Genomic DNA, 20,086 nt, shown 5'->3' with positions numbered 1-20,086 from the left:
GCCTTATCATGTAGACACATCTGAAGTAACTTGGCTTTTATATCTTCATCAACACCAAATTGGTCAAATTGGTTTTCTAGATTTTTAAAAATTTGGTAATTCGCTGGGATCCGGCGGCAATTTCTCCATCATATTTTTCATTGAGTTGCTAAATGTTTTAATGCGATTTAAAATTGAATCTCTCTCACTCAATCTCGATCGTTCTTGTTCATTCTGTAGATTATAGCTTTTCTGTCTTATCGCAAGTTCTTCCTACTTTATCTTCATTTGATATTTCAATTTTTTAGCCTTTCTCTCCATCTCCCTTTCTCGTAATTTACATTCTCGTTCGTGTTCTTTATTTTTTCTCTCCATCTCTTTTTCTCGTAAATTTAATTCTTGCTGCTTCAATTTCAACTCGCTGAGAAATTTCCATTTTTCAAATTCGATAGGATTCTGTGGCTTTTCTAAAGTATTTTCCTCTGGATTTTTTTCTTTTTCTAAAGGTTCGTTGGCAATATATCGATCGATTAATTCTTGCCCAGACATCGATTGTGCCTCCGTTTCATCTACTCCGAACTTAATCAACCGTTCAGTCGACACTTTTTTATCTCCACTGGTATATCTTTTTCCATAATAATTCGATATCAAACTCCAACCAGGTGCCGTCTATGTTGATATATAATCTCCGTCGGTAATCGGAATCCACCAATATATCGACAAAAATCCGTCGACGTAAAACTTCAACCAGCAATTACTCCCTGAACTACTTGGTTGTCACTGGATATTCCCCGGTAATAAAAATCGACTGATTAACCACCGAGGCAATATATCCCACTGCTGCCACCAAAATGTCACGGACTTTTTACCCGAGATTATTATATCATATAATGATCACGGAAAGTTCTGTTAATATCCTGTCGACTGCACCAGATGTCAGGTTTTTATATACAAAACCAATAATTCAAGCTACGAGACGGGTTAAATTCAAACTTATTTTGAAATATAAATTCAAAATCAATAAAAGAAACTTATATATGTATATATATATATAATGTCATAAATCAAATGTTAACATCAAATTAATATTATAACTTTCAATTCAAAACATCAGAAACAACTAATTAACCATAATCGTTCAGTTCAATTAAATCTATCTACTCTATCTTATTCCTAAAACATGTCCCAGTCGCCATATTGCTTGCTGTTGTCAAAGTGCCCAGGCATGCCCAAAACAAAAACAAATGCCATAGCGCACAACTTAAAAAAATATTTTTTCACACAAGCAATAACCGTGATAGGCTATCCAGAATGTGATAATCAAGAGAGTTAAAAAAGCTGAACTTTTCCCCGTTTTGGCAGATGAAACTAATGATATTACAAACATTGAGCAAATATCATTTTGCCTGCGTTATGTTGATTCTGATGATTTTAAAAAACCACACTATCAAGGATACGTTTTTTGGATATGTACCAGTTGGCAGTGGATTAGCTACTACAATTCTTGATAAAATTAAAAAATATGGTGGTTTAGAATTTTCTCATGTAGTTGGGCAAGGTTATGATGGAGCTGCATCAATGAGGGGGCATTTGCATGTTGCTCAAGTTTATGTTAGAAAAAAGTGCAATCATGCTTTATATGTTCATTGCAGTGCACATTCTCTTTAACTTGCTAATGGAGATTCCTGCTCACAGTCAGAAATCCGAAACTGTATAGGCAGCGTTCAATCTGTTTGTAATTATTGTATAACCAGCGTGTAAAATGTATGTAAAATTGGAATTCAATAAAAATTTTTTTCCAATTTTTCAAAACCCCCCAAAAAAAGTTTCTGGCTACGCATGTAGAGCTTTTTCGGTTTGGCTATTTTATACCGTCGGTTTGTGATAGATTTTGTCAAAGTAGCAAAACCATTGCACGAACTAACGGAAAAAAATAAAGTATTCAATTGAAATGAAGCGTGCGAGTTGGTTTTCAAACAATTAATGAAAAAATCATGTGGTGCTCTATTGCAGTCGTATCCGTAGCAAGACGTTCATGATGGACACGAACGCAAATAACATCGGTATCGGAGTAGTCCTTTAACATGATGGACACGAACGCAAATAATAACGGTATCGTAGTAGTCCTTTCCCAAAATATCAACTGAAAAAAAAGGTTTTGCCACGCTACAGTAAAAGATACAGTTGTAGGGGATTTGATATATATAGTTATTATAAACATTAAATATTTTTAATTATTAATTAGTTTTATTATTAACTTGTATGTTTGAATTTAATTTATTATTATTACTACTACTATTTCTTTGCTTTACTTTTTCTCTTCCCTTTTTACGTTAGTCCGAGATTGTTACGTTTGTTTGGTTAATAAAATCAAATTATTTCTATTCACTTTAAATTGTCTAATTTATAATCTGACAATAAAACGAAATAATATTAAATCGAACATTCCTCAACAACTGGCTAACCCTGACGTGATTTGAAAAAAGAAAATCCGACGTGAAAAAAAATACGAAGATCCACGTAGTTAGATAAAAACGAAATAATCAATTCAATAAACAAAATGTACAAACGAAACGTCGACGCAATCTCCGTCAAACCACCCGCTTTCGTGGCAACGTCGTCAGAAGGATGGTTCATTATAGCTGAAGCACAATTTAAATTGCGAAAGGTTGTTTCTCCAGAAACAAGATTCTACCACGTTTTGTCCTCCCTGCCGGCAAATGTGATAATAAAATTTTCGTCTCAAGTACTGGTAAAATTATTACGACACACTGAAGACAGCCTTGATGTCGTTGCACGAAAAGACTAAACCAGAACTTTTCGCCTGTTTGTTTGGGGGACAATAATAAAATTACCGGGAGACCATCACACAATCTCCAAGAATTATTAGCAACAGCAAAAAATTAGGTGTTGGAGATGACCTAATACGCCATAAATTTATTTAGGCATTACCAGCAAAAATTTCACCAGTGATCGCAGTTCAGAGGAACCTTGATCTACATCGACTGGGAAGATTAGATGATGAGTTAATGCCATTTGTAAAAAAATGAGGTTTATGCTGTTGAAAAACACATTAAAAACAACAACATGAACGGCAACTAAAACACCCCAATTAGCTTACGTCCATTTTAAAAGATCAACAACAGCAAGTTTGCCGAGGTCACCAACATTTTGGCAAAAAATTCAAAACATGTAAACCTTGGTTTAGATGGCCAAACAAGAGAAATGTGAACATTCAACCATCGTCCCGACCTCAAAAAACAAAAAAATCATCTCCAGAAAACAACATGCTGGCGGAAAACTAACTAGGCGAGCCGAAGTCGCAACATCCGGCTCGTCACTGTTTGAAGTTGTTGCTAGAATAAGTAGTACAAAGTTGAAATTAGTAGTAGACACAGGTGAAGCCGTGATGATCATACCAACAAAATTCTCAGCAGGTTTGTGTTTACAACCAACTGCCGTTCATTTGTCAACTGCACGTGGTCAGAACATTCCTTGCCGTGAAGAAACCATTGTGGAAATTCGCCTTTTATCACTGCACAGAACATACAAGTGGAATGTAGTCGTCGCAGACATCGTCAATCCATTACTTGGCAAAGATTTTTTAAGTCATTATGAAATTCTTGTAGACTGCATCAACTATCGACTAAATGACTCGCTAACCAATAAAACAATTTCAACAAACGTTTTACATGGTTTTATGCAACAGATCAACGAATCACCAGTTTCCCAGATGATTAAAACGCTCATCAACAATTTTTCCACACACTCTGATATAGCCAAGAAATGAGAAACAAATAAAAATTACTTCGAAAATTAAACACGTCATTGACACAGATGACAAACAACATTTGCCAAAGTTCGTCAAGTTTCCGAAGAAAAATACAAGGCAGCAAAAGCAGCTTCGTTGCTAAATGCTGGAATCATTAGACAGTTTCAATTTCCTTGGGATTCTCCACTCCATTTGATTCCAATAAATACTCCTGGACAATGGAGAGCCTGTAGAGATTATCGCTGTTTAAACACCATCACCAAACTGGACAGGTATCCAATTCCTAACATTCATAGTGACTCAGCTAAACTCAACAACAACAAAATATTTTCAAAATTAGATTTACTGAAAACATACCACTAGATACCTGTTTATGAAAATGATGTTGAAAAAACAGCTGTAATAACACCATTCGAGCTTTCTGAATACCTGTTTATGCCATTTAGTTTACGAAAAGCAGGATGCATTTTTCAGAGGTTCATAGATAATATTTTTCTTGGCATCGATTGTGTTTTTGTATACCTAGATGACATACTGATATTTTCTGAGAACACCGAACAACGCAAAATAGATATAAAAAATGTGTTTAAAATTCTCAGTGAAAATATTTTTTTATTATTTTTTTGGCAGCTTAACGGCATTTTCAGCAAAATGCGGCTATTTTTACGCCATTGGATCATTAGAAACTGATTACTTTGTTGTGACATCTAGAGAACTTCAAATTCTGTTGATCAAATCTATCCCCTTTACAAATAAAATCAAGACTTCCTGACTTCTATTCTGAAAGAGCAGTTCCACATTTGATGGAACCTCGAGTATGCTTCTGATCTGATCGTATTTTTCACAATCAGTTAATATATCCTGAATAGATAGTTTTTTGTCGCAGGCTTCACAATAAGGTGGCCTTGTTTTGTGGAGGATTCAGGAAAGTGTGATTGCTGAGTGTCCTATTTTTAATCTATTGATAACAGACTGAAGATGACCTTTTTAACGATTCGTTGACTATTGGGTGTAGAATCTTCATGTAGGATTTTTGTGTAGAGCCATATACTGGAAAACCATAATTCATTACTGTTTGTATAGTTGCTTAGAAAATTGTTATCAGATACTTTCAATCTGCTCTCCATTCATTTTGGAATAACACTTTGATTAAATTGAGTGTTTTTAAGCATTTTCTTTTGTTTCCAAAGTATGTGGAATGAAATTAATTTTGAGTCGAATATTATTCCTAAATATCTGTATTTTTGTGAAAACTCAAGATTATTTCTTTAAAAATTTAACTTCGGAAAAATCCTCTTTTGTTTTTTTTGAGAAAAGCATAGCTCTAGACTTTGATTCAAAAATTTTTATTCCATTTTCCAGTGCCTAATTTTTAATAAGTTTTAGCGTTTTGTTTATTTCATTCTGCATTTTTATCATGTCTTCATTTTTTAACGTGATTGTGACATCATCCATGTAAAGACAGATCATCGTGTTTTTAGGAATATTTTTGGTGATATTGTCTAAGACAGAATAACTTTGGTGACAAAATGCTGCCCTGAGAGATATCCTACTTTGGATGCATCGTTTCTGAAAGGACATTATTGACCTTGACTTTAAATGACCGGTTTGGTAAAAAAACTTTGAATGAATTTGGGAAGACGTTCTCTCAATCCGGATTTATGTATTTTTTTAGGATACCATATTTCCAGGCAGTGTCATAGGCTTTTTCAATGCCCAAGAATAGAGTTATTACTTGTTCAACCTGTTTTAAAGTTTGTCTAATGTAAGTTTCAAGTGATATCAAATGATCTAACGTAGATCTTCCCTTGATACCTCCCCATTGATATTTAGACAAAACTTGATATTATTCGAGAAACCAGTTTAATTTATTACTAACTATTTTCTCTATGATCTTGCAGGCACAAATTGGTTTGTAGTTATTTGGATGAGTTTTGATTTTTTTGATTTGTTTATGGTCACGACTATTGCCTGACGCCAAATGTCTGGGACTTTTGTGCTAATCCATAAGTAATTGTAAACTCTAAGAAGTATTGATTTTTGAAAAAGGCTTTTTAACATCTTGTAGGTAATTTGATCAGGACCGAAATTGATTCATTGCTAATAATTATTTCAAACATCATTTCTCTCGTGGTGATTGGTGTATTATACAATTCTTGTTCTTGTGAATCAAAATCCAAAACGTTGACTTCTTTTCTTGAATTAATATTTGCAAAGTTTTTGTTTTGAATTTTGGAATTTCGATGGAAGTTGCTGGCTAAAATATTTGAGATTTCCTTATAAGAACTGAAGTATTTGTTATTGTAGATAATATTTTTTTTTATACGAGTTTATTTCATGAATCATAAAAATGGATTCCATTAAAGAAAAGAAAATTTTAAATAATATTGAACCCTCATATATATATGGTAAAATCACAAGTACAAAATAAAGGTAAAATAATGTTTAAATGTTTAAAAACAGAGTTTGTCCAAAAAAACATCAAATAAATGAAAAAACATCAAAATGAAAACACCACATAAATGAAAACATCAAAATGAGAACACCAAATAAAAATAAACGTTAAAATGAACACATTAAATAAATGAAAATATAAAAATGTCTACATAAAACAAATGTAAACATTAAAATGAAAACACTAAACAAATGAAAATATGAAAACAATTAAATAAATAAAAACATTAAATGAAACATTAAAAACCGGTGAAAATTAAATGTAAATTAATTGTAAATTATTATGCGATATTATACACCTATCAAAACATATTTAAATTTTGTTCTACAACTAAAAAAGAAATGTAGAACATGAATGGAGGAGATGCAAACCAATTCAAGCTAAATAAAATGAAATAAAACAAAAATAAAAAAATAAATAGAAAAATAAAAGGAATACTGCAAGCTGAAAAATACAAAAGTCATGTAATCCAAGTCCAATCCGGCGAAATATTTAAGATATATGTAAAATTTTAATAAAGCCTAAAACAGATTATAAACTCAAGAGTTTGTTAAATAAAAATAATTAAGATAAGCATTGAAAAAAATTTTTTAACTTATATTTATATTGGCGGTAAACCATACAAGTCCTTATAAATATTGGTAAATTATTCCATTTATGCGCGCCATAAAAACATATTTCTACCTAGTAGTTGGGTTCTAACAACGGAGACTTCAATTCATTAATATTTTCACAATTAAACCTTGATGGTCTAGCCTTAATATCATGTATAATTGTTTCATGTAGGTATTCATCTATTGTTATCTGATGGTTAATAATAAATTTAAAAATAAAACAACAGATATGAAGATTATTAATTTCAAAACTTGATAAAATCAAGTTTATAAAAAAGATTTTTTTATCTAAATATTTTTTAAAATTATAATTTTAAATGCTTTTTTGGGCTTAAATAAAAATTCTAAAATAAGTTTAAAGCGTATTACCCATATCAAAATTTCAATATACAAAATGTGGATAATAAAAGGCGATCAATCAATCAATCTTCGTTAGGCGTCCAGAGACCAGGTTTCCCAAGGTAGGACTTTGTTTTCTTTGCCATCACTTTTGCGCCAAATTGACCGATCAGTTGTATCCATTTCATTAAAATTTAGGGCTTTCCTTGCTCTATTCTTTTGTTTGTGACCATCTCTTCTTTGAAAAGCTTTTGAGACGTGTGCCAGGTACTTCACCATCTGCAAAAAAGTTATGGCACTGTTTCTACTTTGTTTGACATGACCAAACCACCACAGACGGTGTTGCCGGCATTCGTCCTTTATATCATCTAAACCAGCACGACGCAGGATTTCGGTAGATTTTATGTGATCCTTCAGACTAATTCGTTGCATCCATCGGAGCATTTTCATGTCGGTTCGTTGAAGTTGTTGTTCCAGTTTGGTTGTCATTGGCCATGTTTCTGCACCATATAACAACACCGGACGTATCACAGATTTATAAAGTCTTGATCGTAGTGGTAGTGGGATGTCACGCCGCATCAATATAGAGTCAAGGGGATGCCATTTATTCCATGCTGCACGTATGCGTGCTCGAACGGCAGCTTCAGCTGTTCCATTACAATCCAGAACATCCCTTAGATATTGAAACGATGCGACTTTTTCTACCTTGATGGCTTCAAAAACATTGCTATTTCGAATTTGTTGTTGTGGATTGATGCAAGCAGGACAAACAAAATTGGATACTTTAGATAAAGTACCAATTACTTTTGAACAACGTTTATGACACCACTGGTTACACTCCTGACACTTGATTGAATTGTTACCTACACCAGCTTTACAAACTGAACAAGGCCATCGTCCAGTAGCTGCGGATTGGATAGGTTCACCAGTGTTCATTGCTTTAGTTTTGCTGATGTTGACTTTGAATCCATCGGCGAGTTTGGTGTTCCAATCTTCAAACATCTGTGCTGCATTCTGCTCAGATGTGGCTGTTAAAACGATATCATCAGCATATATTAGATTCCAAATGTCACAAGTGCGTGTCGGTTTTGTGATTTCTTCCATCACAGTTATAAATAACAGTGGACTGAGAATCGAGCCTTGGTGAACTCCAACGCCGATGTCAAATGCATCTGTGTTTCCAACCGTTGTGCTGACAAAAGTCTTAGTATTCGTATACAAGACTTTCCCTGCTGACTTTCCATCCTTCATAGTATTCAGAGCTACTGCAAGCTCCTCTAAAGTGATGTCTGGAATTGGATCTTTGATGGGTGGAGCGTCAAAGTTGACATTGATGGGATTTGTTTCATTTAACAGACGGTTGAAGTATTCTCTCCATTGTAGCTTGATCTCATCTTGTTCAAGAACCATCTCGTTTTTGTCGTTTTTGATACATTAGGCACCAACTATGTCTTTTTTCGTACGCTTTGCTTGTTTTGCTAAATAAATCAGTGAAATAATTATTCAAGATATTGGCAATCTCAAGCTGATCTTTGACAATGGAGTTATCTTTTAATAATAATAATAATAATAATGTCATTTTATATAGCGCCGTAGCAAGGCGACTGATTCGCATTATCATTATTATAACAAACACACGGTGCATAAATACACGTGAATCAACGCATCACACACTTTTGCATGTGATAGACGGGGATCTTTTTGCATTCGAACCCGCCCGGCACCTTAGCCATTACACCATCGCGCCGCAAAAAGTAAAATTTTGTCGGTTAACGCTTTTATTCATAAGCGAGTTAATAGTTTTCCATTTTTCCTTACTATTAGTCTCAGGTCTGCCAAAATCATTATTATAGTAATTGTTTTTGATACTTTTATTAAAATGTTAACTTCATTTTTAATTGTGTAATAGTTAATTTTATTTTCATGAATTGCGTAATTTTATATTTTTTATAGAGCCCGTTTTTTTCCTGATGAGTTTTTTAATTTGTGTCGTCATCCACGGTTGAGAGGATGCTTTGAAATTTATTTGTTTTTTAGTTGTAAATAGCCATATTTGACTAAATAATTGATGAAAAATTGTGAGAAATTTTCTGGAAGCCACTTCACAATCATTTTCCAGAAGTACAACACACCAGTCATAAGTGCAACGTTCAGTTTATTCAAATTCTTTGCACATGTGTTGAAAAATGAGATGCCATCCTCACCTCAACGATCGTTTAGCGAGAGAAACGTGACCAAAAATGGAAAGTGATCGGAGATATCAGATACCTCACCATACCACTAAAAAACCAACCAAATTATTAGTGAAAATAACATCAACTATAGTTGAAGTTGATGAGGTTATTCTTGTGGGAACATTCACCGTTGGATATAGAGCGAAAGAGGCCATGAGATTTAACAACTGACTACTGGACGGTGAATCAGTTGGCAAATTAGATATATTAATTTGTTTTCATTGTTAATTTTATTTAGCAAGTTCTCTAATTGTTCGAAGAAGATGCTAACATTAGAAGAGTAAATATTTATAAAAAGCAGGTTTGATTGCTTAAATTAAATAACATTTAATTAAATAACATGATTAAATATCATCGAATATTATATCGTTTATTGATATATAATTTAACGTATTTTTGACAAAAAATGCAACACCTTCACCAATTTTCCGTTTTCTATTTATATTTAAAAATTGTAATTATTATAATTAATCATGCAATCTTTATCATCGTTTAATCATGTTTCAGTCAAACAAATAATATCAAATTGCAAACCGATTTCATCAATTAACATCTGCGATTGATCCATTATGTTATAAATGCTGCGACAATTTAAGCTTAAAACTCTAAAATTATGATTTAGATGTGCTGTGATCAAAGACGCTTTGATTCCGTCTGGATCAAATCGGCTGCATTGGTAGAAAGACTGTCTGAAATTATTGAATAGCTCGCCCTTCATATCACGAAAAATGCTATACATAAAATAATTTACATAAAAATCTAAATGTTGTTTGATATTATTAACAGCCATTTTAATTATTTGTAATGATTTTCATTTATGTCAACCCTTTCAAGCCGATTAGTGATTTCACTCACTAATTCTAAATGAGACGGAACAACATCAGTATTTTGATCTTAAATGATTGCAGAGGATATTTCATTGTTGACTGCCTCTAAGGGTGTTATGCTCACACGTTGTTGTGCCTGTGTGTTAAGTTTTTTTATTGGTGTTGACTACAATTAACGGTGTGGCAATATTATTGGTGTTTGGCTTGAGCAATTGCGCAGTCTTGGGCGACTTATGAAAAATGTTATTATTTTGTGCTTTGGTTCGTGGAACGAAAGGATTATAAATCCAATCTCTAACGATTGTATCTTCTGGCCAAAGCATGGGATCAGTAATTTTGTCGTAGTCGGTTTTTTTAAATGATTTTCAATGATTTGGAAGTAGTATTTTTATAAGTCTTATTGATGACTGGATACATCGCAACTCCCGAGATGCTATTTTATTCAAGGTATTTAATCACTTGAAGAGCATCAACTTCAGAACTCGTTCGTCCGAGGTATAGTACCGCTTTTCCAACTGGCCAAGTGATTTTATCTTGTCGAACAATGCATCAACAATGCCAAATTTCAAAACATTCGTGCATTGAAATTGAAATGACAACTTTTAGCGCATATCTTACAACTTATCAATTTCTTGGCTGGCGCCATTTTATTGCAGTCAATACATCTTTCCTTGGAGGCCTGTATAGAACGAAATAGACTGTACTGGCGTAAATAAGAAAGAAAACACAGGCCGGTTTTAATTTAAAATAATCGAACAATTCCAATCAAACCGTAATATTTGCTATACTGACTTTAAGCCTGTACAGGTAAAAAAACATACAGATTGTTTCACTTGTAAACAAATAACTACATGAATATGGGAACCTGCACATTCTACTAAAACTCTCTCATCAGATACTTCTATTGTTGACTAGTAACAGATATAGAAAGTGTACAAGTTAGGCAATGTTTTAGAATGAAACTGAATTTGGAAACTAAATGGAAATATTCAGAAAAAACAAAATTAATTAAAAAAATCCATTCTGGAAAAAATAAAAAATAACCACCAAAAGCCCTTCGGCACATGCAGCTTATTTATCCGATAAATTAAAGAAAAAAATCTATTTTTATAAGAAATTTTTTAATAAAATACGGAGCGAGTAAAATGCGTCTACAGGGATGGTGATGAGATAGCTAGGTCAATCATAGAAGAAGTATTTAAGTGCTCATGAAAAATTGTTGGTTTTGTTGGTTTAATGAGACACAAATCATTTTCAGTTATAGTTTTTTAAAATTCTTTACCTTGTGCATTTGAACTTGGACATCTCCATAATTGATTGTGTTCATTGAAATCTCCCAACCCAAGAAATCGTTTGGGGATCTGCTACGGTATTTGGTTTTTATCTTTGGATTTTATTAACATATTTGGGTTTATATATCCATTAGATATTGTTACTGTTTTATTGGATGTTATTTTAGTGGCTATAAAGTGATGTTCTGTAATTATTATTATTAGATGATTTATATAGCGCCCATTAAAATGTTCTCACAGATGCTCTTCAAGTATTTCGAACCTATTGTTGAAAAATGAATGTCTTTAACTGCCTTTTGAAATCAGAAAACAACAAATTGCAATCACGCAAAGTTAGCGGAAAATTCCACACTTTTACTCTACAAACTACAAAATTTCGTGACCCCAATTTCAATGCTGTCATCGGCTGCACTAATAAATCACAATTATCCGATTTAGACCAATCCTCTGGCTAATAGTTTATTTGTACAGAAACCTATTAGGCAAATATTGTGGTGTTAACCCATTCAAGCTTTTATACATCAAAATACATATTTTAAACCATATTCTTTTATGAACAGGCAGCCAATGCAAATCTCGAAGTACCGGGCTCATGTGATCAAACCATTGCCCACCAACAATGATTCTAGCAGTCCTATTCTGAACCGTTTGGCAATTCAATTGAGTAAACCATAACAATAGTCTAACCTTGAATGCATAAATGTTGCTTTGTTTAAAAACGCCTTTGCACTATTCAACATACGCAATTTAAATGCACATGATCTAACCAAGTTTTGAACTTGCATTTTTATAATGGAATTTACATCAAACTAATAAACACGTGTTCTCAAATTGTAGTTCAACGGCAGCACTCAAACCATACTTAAATCGCCACAACAAGGTTCTCTCAATAATCATCAACAATATCAAAGCATGTGCAGGTTTGAATATCGCCATCTTCGCGGATGTAGAGGATAATGCGACACGTCCACTATCAGAGCTATTCAGATCGCTTAGACTAGACATCGCCATTCTCAACAACAATACGATTGAAATACTTGAATTAACTATTTGCCACGAAACAAACTTTGTCAAGTCAAGGCAACACAAACTCGACAAATATACAACCAATCTCAAAAACAACCTGATGAACAATTTTAATCATTATACTATTTTAATAAATCCTTTTTAATTATCGCCCATCAGGATAAAACTCAGGTCATACCAATTGGTACCTGGCAACAAACGTCAAGGATTAGTGTTAACTCTATCAAAATAGGGGATACTGATGTTTGTTTTAACACAGCGACGGTGTTGGAATTTACATTTGATGTCCCCAAATGTATCCGCATTGTTGGTAATATTTTTGCTATAATACTTCCATTAGAGGATTGAAGCATAAGTTGAAAAGCAAGGGGGAGCTGGGATTGCCTTGCAGTACTCCACGTTTCACCGGAATGGGTGGAGTTAAATTACTATACACAAATACAGTAATGGAGTAATCAGCACATATAGATCTAATAATAATAATAATAACAATAATAATAATAATAATAATAATAATAATAATAATAATAATAATAATAATAATAATAATGCCACTTTATATAACGCCATGGCAAGCGACTGAGGCGCATTATGATTATTAAAACAAACACACAGTGCATAAATACACGTGAATCAACGCATAACACACTTTTGCATATGATAGGCGGGGATCTTTTTGCATTCGAACCCGGACAATGCCAGGCACCTTAGCCATTACACCATCGCGCCGCCCAAAAATTACCTACCAAATATTTCAAAAACTGAGACAACACCATTCGTTCCAACATTTTTTAGACAAACGACAAATTGGACACTTGTCTAAAATTTTTTAATACATTCATATACAACGACGTTATTTCAGCAGAGGAATTATGATTGCATGTTTCCAAACAGTCGGAAAAGTTCCTGTTGACAAGCACAAATTCATTATACCCGTCAAGTAAGGCAAAAAATAATCATTTGTACTGTTTGAAAACCTTTGTTGGCATACAGTCAAGCATACAAGATGGCAGAAGGGGACTTCGTTTCAATAGACCTTATATCTTTTTCTGTCATTTGTGAAAATTCATAAAATTTGATTTCAACATTGGGTCTGATCGCTATAATAGGATCACTCATTTTACCAATTTTATTTTTTATTTCTTTAATTTTGATAGTAAAATATTCAACAAATGTATTAGCCGTATGATTAGTACTATCATCACAATCAGTACCATTTGACTCCCTGCATAATATTTTGTTTAAAACACGCCATAATTTTTTGGCCTATTATCATTCTCCTCCACCAATCCCTTCCAAAACGATTGTTTTTTTTTTCAAAAAAGACCTTGTTTTTTATTTTGCGCTCTATCCTCTGTTTTATTAAATTTTCTGTATTTATTTTCCAAGCTTCTACACTCGCATTTCATTTTACGACAATTACTGTCATACCACGGAGTATTGTTTTGTTTCAACAATATGAAGAGGCGCCACAATATTGGCGATTCTTACAATTCATCATTGAAATACTGCTCATCGAAAATGCATCAAACAAATTATTTAAACGACAAGCTTGTATATTATCTGATTTTTCAATATGAATATTGAAATCACCAAGTATAATTGTGTGATCACCAAAAGGAGTTATATATTCCTGAAAAAACAATGAGGACACCGCCTCGGATCCAGGTCGATATACAAGACCACATTAATTTTATTAATTGTTAATGTGATAGCAATAACCTCAAAAGAAACAAACATTGGTGAGTCCAGTCTTTTATATCTGAACATTTTACGGGAAAAAATTTATTAATTCATTATGGTGAAGATCATTTTTTCTCAAAAAATCAACCAACAAAAATCACCATTTTCACAAAAATGTTATCAGAAGTACCATGCCACGTCTCGACAATAACAAAAATATCCAACTCCTCCATCGATAATTGATAAATTATATCAGATTTAAAATTTATTGACCTAATGTTTGATAATCCAAGTTTAAATTTTTTTAGCATATTACATTTGCAATTTAAATTACACTCAGAATATTTACAACTACATTTTAGGTTGGGTTTTTTAACGTATTATTTTCCAATTTTTCAGCTTCCCCCTCACACGGTATAAAAAATTTTCAGAGTCATTTGCCTCGCTTCTTTGCTTCAGCAATCATATTTGTCAGATTCTAATGGTTTTAGATTGAATAAATTTTTCATAATAATAAATTTTTCATCAGCATTACGGAAGAATATCAAAAGAGGTCGTGATGACTCCCCCTTTGTACCTACCCGCCTCATTTTTATGTCATCAAGATGTTCAATCATGTTATTTGAAATTTCTCTGAACATATTTGAAATAACTTTTTTTTTCAACAAATAAATCAAATTCCTTATTACCAAATATCATTATAATATTTTCCCCTTTTTTAAGTTAACGTTTTTCTTCCAATTTCTTAACAACAATTTTAACTTCCATATTCACAGATTTCAATTCCTTTGTTATGTCACCCTTAACAATATCAGCAAAATCAAATCATTTTTCAAAGTCACTCCTCAACTCAGCACTGTTAGTAATAATTGGAAATGAGATTGAGTCAATTTATGATGAACAAAAATAGATGTTCCAGCTGATGGATTAGTTTTTGTTGGTGTAGCTGCTTTGTGGTAAGTTGTGTAATTTTTTAAATTTATCTGTTTGTTTTTAATAACTTTTGTCTCTTGCAAACAAATTATATAAGGGTTATACTTCTGAATAAATATATGAAGGTTATTTTTCATCCTTCTTATGTTCCACTGAAGAATTTTAATGTCATCTATGATATGCTTAGAGTGAAAAACTTCATAATTGTTATTACTGCGAAGTTGATTTGTGGTTTTGTTGTTAGTTAATATTTTTTTTATTAGTAGTCATTTTTACATTTGTTAGTGTTTTTGGGGTTTGTTAATTTTATATTATTCATCTCACTAAGAGACTCTGAGTCATCATTCGTGTTTTGATCACTGGGAAAATGATAGATGTCTGTTTTTTCCTTTATTATTTTATTTGTTATTTTTTTAGGTTTCGGGGTATTGCCAGAATCTGGTTTTATTTTATTTTTTTCCTGTTTTGTATTTGAAAGTATGAATTGGTTACCGACTGATTTCTGGACATCTTGATTTTTACCTAATGGAATATTTAATAAATTACACTGGATGCCCTGGTCTACTTTTATACTGTATTTTTCTACGATTTGAAAATATAGAGAAGTTTGAATTTTTGAGATTTGTGCCTTTGCCTGATTGTATGGAATGATGCATTCTATTTTCTTTTTAATGATATTTTTTCAAGCAAAAATTTAGCGTTTTCTTTAGAGAATATTTCATGTCTTTGTTTGCAGTGAACACACTTTGGTGAGTTTTGGCATGGTGACTCCTAAGTATGCCTGTGTTCTGCTTGTCCACATTTTGCACATATCATCTTCTTGCTTGAACAGATTTTAAGATGATGTCCATATCTTTGACACCGCGTGCACCTCATCAGAGGGACAAATTTTGCAACCCTCAAAAATTGAAAACACACTTTTAACTCCTTCGGAATTTGAGAACTCTGGAATGTAACTATAAACCTGTTGGTGGTTATTTTCTGCTTATTTTTTGTTATTTTTATATTATAAACATCCATGACACCTTGGTCAAGTAATTTATTCTTAATTTCTTGTTCAAAACAGTATCTAAATATTGTTGTTTTAATGACACCTTTACTTGTATGAAGTGTCTTATGAGGAGAAAATTTAAATTTTTTATTTAACAAGTTATACATCTTCAAAACTTTTTTCCTCTGCACTTTTTGTTTTATTTTAATTAGAATTCTGTTTGGCTGGATTTTGATAAATTTTAATTCTCCAACTTCATTTTGAAAAAATTTTTGAATTTTGAATATGGATAATCTTCTGAAATCGTGGTCGGGGACCTGAGTTGCCGGTTCAGTAACGAAAAACATTGGACCTTCAGGTTGATGATGCGACAAGTCTGAGGATAAGTCCTCTCTGGACCTTTTCTGTCGTGGCGCAAGTTTGGCTGGCCCACCGGAGCTCTTCCCGTTATCTTCCAACAATTTGCTTAAACTATTAACTATTAACTGATTAATCAATTAATTAACTAAAGATTTTACCAAAATTTATTAAAGCCAATTTTAGCAAAAAATTGAATTTTAAATTAAGTTGCGATATCGGCATTAACATTTATCGCTCAACCAAAGAACCTCGAAAATAATTTGAAACTCGCAATCGACAAATGCCAATTTTTTGAAGACAATCTCAATTATTTGGGATTTAACATCAGCAGTGAAGGTTTATGCCCTACAAAAGAAAAACTAGATGAAATTGAAGAATTTCCAATCCCGAATGACACCAAATCATTACGTATATTTTTAGGAATGATTGAGTTCTATGGTAAACTCATTCCACAATTTGCAGATACTTTATCCCCTTTAACGGAATTAATAAAAGCTCATCCAAATTCAAAAACAATAATTTTCAATGAACAACAATTAGAAGCTTTCAAGATCATCGAAACAATAATTTTCAATGAACAACAATTAGAAGCTTTTAACTTGCCAGTACATCAACACTTCCATATCCTGATACCAAATGCACAAATTATCACCTAGTTACAGATAGTTCTGCTTATACCATAGGTGCGGAATTGCATCAAGTCGTTGATTCAACTCCAGTTCCAATTGGTTTCTACTCTAAAAAGTTAACAAAACCACAACGTAACCTTTCTACCTTTGACAGAGAACTGTAAGCAGCATACCTTGCCATCAATCATTTCAAACATCAGATAAAAGTACATGACAGTTACTTTAATAAGTTAATAAAACATGTTACTTTATTTACAGACCATGACCAAAAAAATGTTTAAGATGTCAGCAAAATAAAATTCATCGTCACACAAAATCTACAGTATTGTTGCACCGCACATTCCTAATCTAAGCATTTGACGACTCACTATATATAGCTTCAAAACAAAGACATCAGCCCTTCTTCTTGCGACGTTTTTCGATCGAACTTCTCTTTGTCTAATCGCATTGCCGAACACGTTTCATTTATTTTGTATTACGCAAATAAATACGTTATAAACATTATTACTTGTTGTTCCTTATATTGAAAGAATCTCGCAAACAAATTGGTGACTCCGATGTGATCGAAGAAAACAAGCAACGAAAGTTTCCACTCTTTCTTCGATACAACAACATAGGATTGATCCCGGCAATGCAACCTCATCCATCACGTTCGCCAACACACACACGACGATCTGGTGGGAAAGTATTGTCGGATTGAAAATCCTAACGACTAAAAGACTAATAAATAAAACACCACGATCTAACGAGGTGATTAGTGCAGGCTTTATAAGAAACTGCGATAACTATTCTGATAGGTATTCAGGCTACAGATGAGTCCCCGGTAGGGACGAAACACGTGTCCAGCCTATTTAAACGAATACTATTCTTTTCTTCTTCCGCTCACTGCTTTTCCTGATTCGGTGTTCTCAATCATCAAACACAACCGCAACAAATTGGTGACCTCAAACGCGATGGCTTGCTAAACTACAACAAAGAGAATAACGACGAGAGCCCCACTCCAACTAAACATATTCAGCACTGCGAACCCCAAAGTGTGGTTTACATATTTCGAAAATGTGCTCAAGGGCCGGAGACTCTCAGAAAAAGATGAATGGTATCCCACGTTGGTTGAAAGTCTACCAATGGAGGTCGTCATAGATGTGGAGACGGAATTGACGTCGGCACGAACTTACACCTCACTGAAGCGCGTGTTAACGCAGAGATATTCGGTCTCAGACGAAGAAAATTTGCGCACGTTGCTCCGAGGCGTGGCCATGGAAGACAGAACGTCATCACAACTACTGAAGCACATGCAAAACCTGTGGGGGGTAAACAACTACCATCTGCAATACAAATGCATATAGCAGCCTTAACCGACGAGACGCTACAAAGGTTAGCGATTATAGCTGACCAAATGCACCAAATAGCCAATCGAAATGGCTTTACCACAATAACACACAATGCCGTAACAAAATCTGATACCGAAGAGATGAAAACTAAGAGAGATGATGTATTTGCATTCAGGCGCATACACCAGCAACAACTAATGAAGGCGAAATTCCCACCTAGAGCATCAGATTATGAAGAGACCGACGTTTGATGGTACCATAAAACGTATGGGAACAAAGCAAAAAAGTGCACGAGACCATGGAACTACAAAGCAAAAGTCACCAAGTCGTCAAACTACCAGGCCAGTTGCTAATGGCGGCGGCAACCTCTGGCCACAATACTTTCAGCCGCCTACATCATGCACAAACATCAACAAACATCGACAAACAAAAGTAGTGACAAACAACAACAAACAGCCGCAAAAACAACAAGCCACCACATCAACATTCAACAAACCGTGTCGCCTTTTCTACGTCACCGATAACAATTCAAGGACAAGGCTTTTGGTCAAAACAGGAGCCCATGTAAGCATCATACCTTCACGACAACACCTTCAAAAATCCAAATCTGACTACAAGCTGCAAGCTGCAAACGGCACCACTATCGACACATTTTGACAACAACTCGTAACCATCGACTTCGGTCTACGACGTAAGTTCAAATGGGTTTTCATCATTGCAAACGACACACAGGCAATATTGGGTCCCGTTTTCTTGTCACACTTTGATATTACAGTCGACATGAAGAGAAACAAAATTGTTGACAACGTCACGACGTTACAGATACAAGGGTTGTTGAACGCTCCAATATAATCTCAGGCGTCAAACCATACATTGTTTCGGACAACAACATTGGTAAAATCATTTACAGATTTCCTAAATTAACGATGCCGGTCAACAACAACAACAATCAAAACAAGATGCAACACCACTTCGTGACGTCTGGACCACCACATCATACGGCCCCACGACGATTGCACCCAGAGAAGTTGTGAGCCGCCAAAGCCGAGTTCGAATACATGTTTCAACTTGGAATCATCAGATCATCAAACAGTCCTTGGGCATCACCACTTCATATGGTGGCAAAGTCATCAGAAGATTGGAGACTCTGTGGAGATTACCACGCACTCAACAACAGGACCACACCTGATCGATATCCAGTTCCACACATCCATGATATCGCTCACAGTCTGGAACAGGTGCGATGGTTTATGAGGCTAGATCTCGTACGAGCTTACCACCAGATTCCGGTGGCAGAAGTAGATATTAAAAAAAACAGCAGTGACAACATCGTTTGGTCTGTATGAATTTTTGAAGATGCCATTTGGGCTGAGAAATGCCGCACAGACTTTTCAAAGGTTCATCGATAGTGTCTTGAGAAGGCTACCTTTTGTCCACGCATACATTGACGACATACTAATAGCCAGCAAAACCCTCGAAGAACACAGAAGCCATGTAGAACAAGTCCTTCAACGACTGCAAGACAACGGACTAACCATCAACCCATCCAAATGTGAATGGGCAAAATCATCCACAACATTCCTGGGGCATCAACTCGACAGTGAAAGCTTTAGACCCCTCG

General features: G+C 34.0%; 1 protein-coding gene across 1 annotated transcript; it reads right to left on the bottom strand.

Moving 5' to 3' along the window:
- Window positions 1–5,399: 5,399 nt before the first annotated feature.
- Window positions 5,400–5,594, bottom strand: HELRODRAFT_83259 (hypothetical protein; the record flags this gene model as incomplete). The annotated part of the gene is made up of 1 exon (XM_009023502.1): window positions 5,400–5,594. A coding segment is annotated over one exon (195 nt), but the record flags the coding sequence as incomplete, so codon positions are not given.
- Between the last annotated feature and the right edge of the window lie 14,492 nt (window positions 5,595–20,086).

Source organism: Helobdella robusta (assembly GCF_000326865.2).
Source record: "Helobdella robusta unplaced genomic scaffold HELROscaffold_36, whole genome shotgun sequence".
NCBI classification, from domain to species: Eukaryota; Metazoa; Annelida; class Clitellata; order Rhynchobdellida; family Glossiphoniidae; genus Helobdella; species Helobdella robusta.
This window is presented reverse-complemented; position numbering and strand designations above follow the sequence as displayed.